The sequence below is a fragment of the Paecilomyces variotii genome (genome assembly GCF_004022145.1).
Source record: "Paecilomyces variotii strain CBS 101075 chromosome Unknown C8Q69scaffold_1, whole genome shotgun sequence".
NCBI lineage: Eukaryota > Fungi > Ascomycota > Eurotiomycetes > Eurotiales > Thermoascaceae > Paecilomyces > Paecilomyces variotii.
In genome coordinates, this window is record NW_021167140.1 from 4,899,631 (window position 1) to 4,909,857 (window position 10,227).

Genomic DNA, 10,227 nt, shown 5'->3' on the forward strand with positions numbered 1-10,227 from the left:
GCTATTGACCGGTGGTTATTGACTTCTGGTGCCGGAACGTCAATCAGGATGGAAGCCTCGTTGTCACCACAGCTTTAGGTAGCACGAATTATGAACTGGTGGGATCACAAGAGAGGTAGCGAAGAGGATGTGAGGAGGAGAAGGGCGGAAGTAAAGAAGGCAGAGAGCAGTACACTCTGGAGAGTAGATCGGATGGAAATCAGATCTATCTAATGCTTGATCGAGAGCACTGCTATCCTTGGGTCTGAATGGGAATCGGGGAGGCGATAACGGTCGGAAGCGGACGGAGGATAAGAAGAGAGGTGAGGAGAGATGAGAAGAGCAGGAAGCAGGAGGGAGTCGAGCGGATGAGGAGAGCGGGAGGAGGAGCAACGAAGGAATAAGAGATGAGGACAGGAAGGAGAGCTTGGGAGTCGGTGAGGGAGGAGAGGATGAGTCGACAGGGTCGCCAGCTGGAGGGATAGAGTAGGCTCAGTAGTAGGGAGTTCCGTCAGCGGGAGGGCGAAGACAGGCGAACGAGGGAGAAACGGTCATGACGGCGGTTGCTTCCCTGGCGGACCAATGACGGTGCTGCGTGGCGGCTGCGGTACGGTAACGATGCTAACCATACAGACAACAATACCGGGCAGACGACCGGAGCCAGCGCGCCCGAGGTGGTTCCTCGTGGTAACGATACGTGGGCCAACAACGTCTACCTTGGAGTTACGGAACGCCACAGCAACCAACTCGGCAGCCTCCGAGCTCGCAATCATTCAACGCCGGACTTGGCTCTCGTACCCGCGTTAGCTTACTCTTTCTTCCCTCTCCACCCCCCCCTTCCACCTTTCAGGGAGTCAGAGCCAACCTAAAGCAGCAGCAGAAGTCAAACGCGCATTTGCAGCGTCAACTCGTGCCGACACCTTCCCAGCATCTCCCTTCCAGCTGGTGTGCGAAATCGAATCGACACGTTCTAGGTCAGACCCGGTCTACGTAACTCAAGGACCCCCAATTCGAAACATTCTGGAGAAGGCCCTTTGATCCCTTTGCAAGTTTGGTACGTAGTTAAGTTAGTTACAGTAAACCCTGGCTATAACGAACCTAGCTATAACGAATTTTCCGCTATAACGAACTAAACAGCGTGTCTAATTCAAACCCCCATACAAAATTCGTTAAATCTGCCCTATAACGAAATTCGGTACAAATCCCTAGCTGGCCGTCATTTTTGTATGGGGGATTCGTTATAACAAGTAACATGTCACGTGTAAATATCCTCAAATAGCCAATAAAATCCCTTTATCTTCAGGTATCTATTACATAATATTGAAAAATTTCTCCCCTTTACCGTGATTACATAACGCAAATCACCTTTCCCTAATATTTGATATAACGAATACCACGCTATAACGAATCATTCCTCGTGTCTGATTTGATTCGTTATAGCCAGGGTTTACTGTACTAGGTATCCGTGACTCATCTGGAGGGGCTGTTAATGAGCGCGCATCCACCCAACACGTGGTTCAGAACAAGTCTGCCTGCTTCCAGTATATCTATCTGCCCCATTATTATTATTATGTACTATTCTGTGCCCCTTTTGATGATTATCGCCAGTCTCCGGGGTCCAAGCTGCGCGACCCGACCTTCGCGAAAAGCTTCTGACCTGGCGCCGTTTCCAGCGGAACGGGCTGCAAGCCAATGAGACTGGATTGTTTCCTCATCTGCCCCCGCAGATTCCTGTTGATACAGCCAGTAAGCTTATGCAGACATATAATAGAGTACAGCCATCAAACTTGGGGGACTTTCTTCGCTCTGGGCTGCTGCAGGTCCTTGATGGACAAAATCCCTCAGCGGGCAAATGAGATCACCCGCAGCACGGATGATCTGATCCCGCCGACAACCAGGCTGGGCGATGTCGACGGTCGAGTCCGGGCGATGTGGAGTCCCGGTGGCGACACTATTCCCGTTTCTTCCAGTTGGCCCAACCTTGAGACGATAGCCGCCATCGCTGGCCAATAGCAGCGCTGCTATCGAACAGACCACTCCGGGGTACTATTTTCAGGGTGCATGACGCCAACAAGGATGCGTCCCTCCTGGAGAAGGCTTTGTGGAGTCCAATCTGCCGTCGCTACGACTGAAACGGAAGCGTGGACGCTGATGATGCGGCCAGCACATCCGAGGAACTTGGCCTCTCTGCCCCGTTATCTCTTTTAAAATACATAATTAATTACCTACCTAGGTAGTACCATACTCCAGCTCTGGCAATGACGACGGCGGCGGCTGGTATCTTTCACCACGGTCTCCATCCAACGCTGCAGTGGGGAGCAACAGAAGAGAGAACGTCGTGGTCTCGTCTCCCCAGCGACAATGCCAATTCGCATTGCTGCGCTGCAAGGTGGCCAGGATGCAGTGGTTCAAGGTCAATCTGAGCAAAGTACGGAGTAGAGGACGGTACGTGCAGGGCCAAGCTAACCTCGGCCGGCGCGTTCTGTACCTGAGATTGGTGCAGATCGTGGCGGTGAGCCGAGCACTCGACATACCTGTTCCTGTCTGCATGCAAAGCCCTGAAACCCCCAAGGTTGACGTGGTTTGGCAACCCTCTTTCTGGCTGCCTGCGATAAGTTATGCACGCTCGTCCCTGGTGCTTTCCAGCAGCTGCTCGATTATCTCTGTCGCGGGGCTGCTGATTGGTGCCTGTGGCCTCCCTCTTTCTATCTGTTTCTATCCTCTTCCATGATCATCCACGCTCGCCTTCACATCTTTCGACTGCACATCTCCAGATTGGGCCAACATACGCAGCACTACTCGTACAATTGACATTTTCGCAGCCACTAAAGGAATGTATCATCCAAATCAGCTGCATCGGATGAACATCAACAATTATCGAAAGTTTCGATCTCGCCACTTCCATCGTTGACCGCTCACTCTATCTACTGAGCAGTGTTCACTGATCTACTCTTCTCTAGACGATACACTGTTGTCCTTGCTATGCTATGCCGTGCTATGCGATACTATACCTATTAACAACTAAGTAATTAACCTACCTCTGCAGGAGTTTCGTCTGCCAATCTACGATTAATACTATGGATATATTCTCTGAGAGAACAACGCCAGCGATGATCACAAAATGTCGAATAGCTCGCTCGAACTCTGTCGCATGCCCTTTTGTCGGGATGATGGCCATTCCCTACCCGGCAAATGGATGGTACCATGATTCCGGGACGCATGGAAACAAAAACACTCGAGTTCTCCCAGTCCGCTACCATTATCCCCAAGCAATGTACATCGACGTACTAGTACTTCCATCGACCACTGTACGAGAGTTTACTCGTGAAACTCTTCTGATCGATCATGGCTAGTCTGGAGTTTCGGGATAAGCGGCTTCTCCTCAACCCAGACGCCACCGACGAGCATCAGCAACGATCCTTATCCCGTTCTATTTGTTTTCATTGTTTCTGCTCATGGATTTACCCCGCTCCATCTGCACCATGAGATCAACTGTCTGACACCCGTCTCGTTCTCATTGCGAATTGCTCTCTTCGAGCACAAAGAAAGGCATGGACCCAGGCGGCGATAAGATACCATAGTGAAGGATATCTACCATAAAGTAAACACCCAGAATAGGCTCGATGGAGCCTTTGGTTATTCTAGACCGGTCGCAGCTCGATCGGAGCCACGGAACACGATGTCTCCGTCGGCTTGCGGAGCGTCTTGCCGCGGAGCTTTACTTGGGCCATGTAAGAATGCCCGAGCTGTACGCGAATGATAATACTTTCTACAACTTCTGATGATTATTATTTTGGCACTTGGTTTCCTAGTGGACCAATGCAATACCATAAACAGTGGCAGATAGTAATTACTCTATACCAACCACCCCCGTTTCCAGGACAGATGGACCCTGGGACGAGATGTTTCATGATCTCTTCATTTGCTATCGTGCATGGAACAGCCGCTTATCACCCCCCTTCCCGCTCGCCCTCCATACTCCGATCCATGTCTAGAGAACTCATCACGCATCATAGATAACTTCCTCTCCGCAGGATAAGCATGATTATTTCCATCCTCCCATTGTCGCTCAAGACGATCTTTTAATCATATGTCGCAATTCCCCCAGCAGCAGAGGACCATTCTGGTAGTACCGTAGTCAACTAGACTACGGTATCAATACACATTGCGTCTCTTGTTTCCAGTCCTACATCATTCCCCATTCTGCACATTCCATCTCACCTTCCATTCGTGGAGCCTAGAATCCATAATAATAATGGCATCGTTCCAACATTCCAGCCTCGTCTCCAATAATATCAACGGTCCTTATTTGTTTCAGAGCAGATTATTGCCTCATGGCTTTCGCGACCTCGGGTCATCATCGGGGAGGGGAGGAGAAAGTGGTCTCTTCGTACGTAAGTCGACATAGTTAGTTATTGCGGGGTATTACTGTGCCATTCCTTTCCAATTCGTCTCAACTTCAAACTCAACGGTGTCGTGTCCGGGTAAGGCGAGACGGTGTCTGGAAATCTGCACACGCCAAAGGAAAATTGGGGGGCGCGGGCCACATTCCGGCTGGGTACATGTGGCAGATCAATTGAGACTGATTTGGGTCACAGGTTAATTGTTGATATTAATTACCCCAAGAGAGGTCGATCCGGATCGGATGGATCGTCCTTGGTGCTCGGCGATATGAACGAGTAGTAAACAAGTACTTCACTATCGTCCTACTCGTAATAACTAGGTACTTGCTGGTTGATGCTGTACAGTAGGAGCTGTGCTCTACTCCAGGTCTCGCAAGCTAACTCTGATGCAGTCACTAACTTAACTAACTAGTCTAATTGAGACTAATCAATGCTTGCAGGACAGATCATAGAATACTCTAATCATCATACATATCCAGTTTGTTTGTTTTGGGGGTTCCATCTCTGGGTTTACTATCGCAGACTCGCAGACAACATCATCGCCCCAACAAGTCGATAGCAGCCACACATGTTCACGCAAGTACCTATTGCTCCTGCTAGTTTAACTTAGATCCTCGTTTCTCGAAACAACACAACACAACACGAATTATTTCCCTATCCTGCTAGGTATGGCTGTTGCTGTTGCTGCGGTGGCTGGGCCACCAAATTGCCTTTATCTACTGCCAAGCTACGTCTCCCGAAACCTGACACAGCTCATATCATATCGTCTCGTATCGTGTCATATCCCATCTCAAACCAAACCCGCCCCAACACATGATACTACATACTCTACCGTACATAGATAGCGCCACCGTGTCAACTTCTGGTAGGCGTAATTACGAGCTAGATAGGAGCTGTCACGCAAAAAGACAATTAATTGGTGTTAGTTAGTCTAGCCACAAGACCGCCCCATTATTATTTGCAGACTGATTTCCCTTCTCACGTGGCCAGATGCCACTTGAAATATGTCCTCGTGACCCGAAAATGAAATGTGGCCCTTTTTGTTTATTTGCTCCTTTCCTGCCTCTTTCCCAAGGGTCAATGATATGATATTCAACTCTCGCTAACTTAAGTTACTCTAGTCTAAGTACACATATTCCGCATCCGTCATGTCAGGCGGTCCTTTTGCCATTTGCGACGACAAGAGGCGAAAAAAAAGGGAATAGGAATAGGAATAATAGACTCGAGAAAAAGAAAAACTTTCGTCCCGGGCCGAGCTAACGTAGGTTTAAATTTAATCTTTCTGGTTGCGATAACGGTGAAATCTGGCGAGCGAGGTTCGATGAGTGATATCCTTCATTTCGAGAGGCTGGAAGTAAGGAAGGACTCTGTCAGTTGCTTTGCCTCCCTGCCAGCAGAAAGAGCAGAGACAACAATACCCCCCGCCACAGCATAAACACAGATCGCTGGCACTAGCAGGAGTCAGAAGTGCTTCCTGCGATCTTTTGCGGCGAGAGACAGGTTGCAGATATGATCGAGTGGATTGAAGTATTATACTTGGAGAGTATTGATTTGAAGGTACCTATGTAGTTACGAGACCTGCATATGCCTATAGCTACGCCTCTATCTTCAGGATAGGGTAGAAGCTCTTCGTCTTAATCGTAGCAGAAAATTATCCCGTATACACTAGTTACTAGCTAGGAGTGGGTAATTACTGGATAGTTAACTGGTATAATCATCTTCTATAGATTTGACTATCTCTTTGCAATCCTGCGATGACTCATTCTTGAAGTAAGACGGATCATTTTCACGGGATGGCAAAAACTACTGTTCTTTTTTTTTTTTTTTTTTAATGGAGAAACATGCGAGGAATAGTATGAATTAAGTGGAATATCATTTAATTTGTTTGTTTCTTTCGCGTTGTGGGTACTTATTAATTGCAGAAATAATCCAGTCTGAAATCTGTGGGAACGCTGATACTATCTAACTGTTACTAGTTATATATCTCGACAGTTAGAACTCCGCTTTGACGAACGAGTTTGTTGTATATCCGTCAAAACACGAAAGACAGAAGAGGTCTCCATTATTCATATGACGAGTCTATAATCGTACTTGGGGTCATGTGGTTGAAGTAGACCTACTTAACTCTACTAAAAGATAAAGTCGTTAAGTTTCCATTATTGGAACGCGCTCAATACAACCGAGAGGCTATGTATATCCTTTCCTGCATAGGCAATATATTTATATCTCTGGAGTCACTTTCCATAATAAAACTAGATAAAAAAAATAATATACATCTCCCATCTTTATTGATCTTTCTGATGTCGAGCCTCTAACCTCAGGCCAAGTATTTCCTGGTTGGCTGCAAACTCGGGACATCCGCCCCGCAAAACTCCGATGGCCAAAAAAGGGAGTCAAGAAAGGGAAGAAGAGTCATTGGAAAAAAAAAAAAAAATACAATTCCATCCGCATCAAGCGACACAGTCTCATCCCGAAAGCGCGCGCGTAAAATCGTCCCTTTTCTAAAAGAAACTGAGCGAAAGAGAATTTCATTTATCCATTATCTTATCGAGTCAACATCGCAGGAGTGAGAAGAGATCGAGATTCGACAATGGCTGCGTAGTCGGGTCCGGAGAAGATCCCCATCCGATACCTTAAGCCAGCCGACGCTTCACATCGCGCGCTGCGCCGTGCGCGTGCGCCCCGTTGATCAAGAGAGAAGAAACGGCATTGGGCTAGAAAAAAAATATTAAATAATGCAACATGAGCAAGCGTTCGTATGACGAGTCTTCTGCTGCTACTGCTGCTGCGACTCGTCATGGTCCGAATCATTCACGGGCTGGGAGTGTCCATGAATCCACCAATAATAGCAGTAACAACGGTCTGCCCCCAATCAATGAATTATTGTCGCCGACGACCGATGATCAGGAGTCGCACGGGCAGCAGGCGGTCAAGAAGCCTAGGAGTTTTATCGCGACGGTGGTATGTACTGTATTTCTTTTTATATGCGCGTAGTTCAGCCCTTTTCTAGTTGATATGATCAGATAGTAACTGTTGGATATAGGCATGTGAGAATTGTCGTCTGAAGAAGACGAGATGTGACGAATCGAGGCCCAAGTGCGGCCTGTGCAAGACCCTTGGCTTAGAATGCGTCTACAATGAGCGCAAATTATCAAAGTGCGTTGCTGTCATGTTATTTTACCATATGCGTTGCTGATTGTCCATACAGGAAAGACCACTCCTTGAGTTTGATCATGAGTACTTTGCATAGGCTCGAGACTAAATTGGAGAATATCCCTTCATCTGTATATGAAGCCCTGCAGCCTGCAACAGCGCATGTGCTGCAGGCAGTGGAAGGCCTGAGAGAGACCAGCACCCGCCCGCTCACGTCCCATGCTAGGACCTCTTCCATTCAGTATACACAGGCCACGACTCCATCAGTATCAGAGCCTCCGGAGTTTGAACCGAGGGAGCCTCAAGATGCAACGGATTCGAATGGACGCGTGCCTATCTCATTCAGTCAGCACGGTGTGGTTCTTTGGCCTGGAGCCAGGACTATCCTTCCTGAACGGCTGCTTGCGGCTCATGAGAGACTGGGGAAGAACTATGTCATTGACGTGGAGATGAGCCGTCCACCTCTCCCGATGTATATCGACCCGTTTCCTCCGCATGCTGGGGAACGCTGGCTGGAGACGATACCATTTGCGATAATCAAGGGTCTTTCAGATGCGTATTTCGCCACGTTTAACCCCATCAGTCCCATTATGGATAAGAACTTTTTCTTCTCCTTCACAATCGGAAGGGTCATGCAGAATGGCTTCGGACACACCATGGAAACGTGCATTGTTCTAACGGTGATGGCGTTGGGATGTCTTGCTGTGCAAGCTTACCAACAAGGGAACTATCCCCTACCCGGCTCCCAGGGCACTCAGTTTGAGCCTCCGGAGTGGATTGGTGCTATTCTCGAAGAACAACCGGGCCTGCGTTTCTTCAACGAGGCTCGCAGGCGGATTGGATTTCTGATGTGCGAAAATGACATCCAGAGCTGTCAGTTCTACCTTTTATCTTCGTGAGTACCGTTCTCTAGGACAGACTCGGCCGGTTGACTGATCTTTCCATTCAGACTGTACTATACGCAGATCATCCGTCCAATGGATTCATGGGCAATGATAAACCGAGCCGCGACCTGCTGTCTTTCAATGCTGAACAAGTGAGCATGTCCTTGTCCATATGAATTGAATCGTCCCTTACTGACATCAGCGAACTAGTCATGAAATCAACTTCGACGAATGGGAGGGTGATATGAAATCCAGAGTATTCTGGAACACACTAATGTATGAAACTATCCTCGTCCAGGAGCTTCATCTGGCCCCGAGCGGCCTGTCACGTCTCGAGGATTATGTACCAATCCCAAAGTTCATCAACTTCAGCACAGCCGGTTACGTCCCAAGACTGGCCGCGTCAGAGCAGCTGGATGATTCCTTTTTCCAATATCACTTTCTTGCGCAGGTCGCACATCGCATTATACTCACTCGTATCCGACATACCCTCTATTTCTTCTGTAAGTTACCCTAACCCAGGAACCTAACATCATAAGCCGCATCAACTATCCCCAGAATCTACCCTAACACCTCGCAGCCGAGTCAGGAACTTTCCCTCATCCAGCCATTAACACCGAACTCCACCATCAAGTCGAACAATGGCGCCTTAACCTCCCTCCAGCTCTCCAATTCTCCGACCACCAAATCAGCACCCCCTTAGAAACAGCCGCTTCACCATCGACCCCTGTACCAGCTCTATCCATCGACCCCCGCCGCCCCGTCTCCCCCGCCACAGCCGTCGCCGAATCAATGCTTCGGGGCAGATACATGATCGCCAAATTCCACATCGGACGACCATACCTATACAAAGCGCTCCGCATCCCCAACTCCCTAACGAAAGACGATCTAGAACAAGTAAAAAGCGGTCTTCAAAACGCAATGGATTGGCCCGTCGTCCAGGGCGTCTTCAGACAAATGAAAGCTTGTATTCCTATCAAATTCGCTTTTTGCTCTCAGTACGTACCACCCCCCCGCCCCAATTATTATCACAATAAAATATCCTCACCATTCCCCTATTTCTACTGTTCGAAGTCTAACAGAACCAAAAATGATTTCCAACGAGTAGATTCTTCGGCCAAATCCTCCTCTTCTATTGCATTTCTCACTCTCCGAATCCGCGTCTTCGCGAAACTCTCCCTTTGGGCTGGGAGCGGTGGTATGATGATATGTTTCGATTCATCGAGGATTGCGCACCGTATAGTCCTTCTATTGCGAAGGATTTGGAGTTGTTGAGGTTGTTGGTGTGAGCTGCATCTGGGGGCGGGCTGGGTTCCAGGAATATTCGTTTTTGTAAATAGAGATCTTTTTCTTTGTTATGAGAGATATGGTTAATGATTTCATCTGTTTGTGTTTATTTTTTTTTATTTATTCCATCTTTGTCCCATTCGGACGGGCTGCCCCGTTTGTTTAGGATGAAGTCTACTCTTTGGCGTGTATATACGATGCATCTGGGAATTGGATAATCTGTATTGCCTATGCTGCACTGCTGCTATCATACATGTCGAATAGAGAGAAATCATAAATCTAAACACGCAACCCCCCTCCAGGCTTTTCTTTGTCATACTAAATAATTCATAAAGCGGCTGATAATCCGAACATGATGCGCTTCTGCCCCTGATTACATTGCGCGTATAAGATAAGAAAAAAGAAAAAGAAAACAAACGAGATCCCTTCACTCTCGTTATAGTTGAACTTGGGTATCACTCGCATCCGTACGAAACTGGGGAAGCAACCGAGAATCGCGAGTCTATCGCTTGGTTGGCTTC

The 10,227-nt window shown here is 48.0% G+C and overlaps 1 protein-coding gene across 1 annotated transcript; it reads left to right on the forward strand.

Moving 5' to 3' along the window:
• The first annotated feature begins 6,911 nt into the window (after positions 1 to 6,911).
• Positions 6,912 to 9,765, forward strand: C8Q69DRAFT_58048 (putative C6 finger domain protein). Its single transcript, XM_028633807.1, has 7 exons — positions 6,912 to 7,343; positions 7,426 to 7,538; positions 7,591 to 8,430; positions 8,485 to 8,571; positions 8,630 to 8,922; positions 9,000 to 9,417; positions 9,528 to 9,765. The coding sequence occupies exons 1-7, from the start codon at positions 7,125 to 7,127 to the stop codon at positions 9,706 to 9,708; spliced, it is 2,151 nt and encodes a 716-aa protein (XP_028490050.1). The 5' UTR covers positions 6,912 to 7,124; the 3' UTR covers positions 9,709 to 9,765.
• The last annotated feature ends 462 nt before the right edge of the window (positions 9,766 to 10,227 follow it).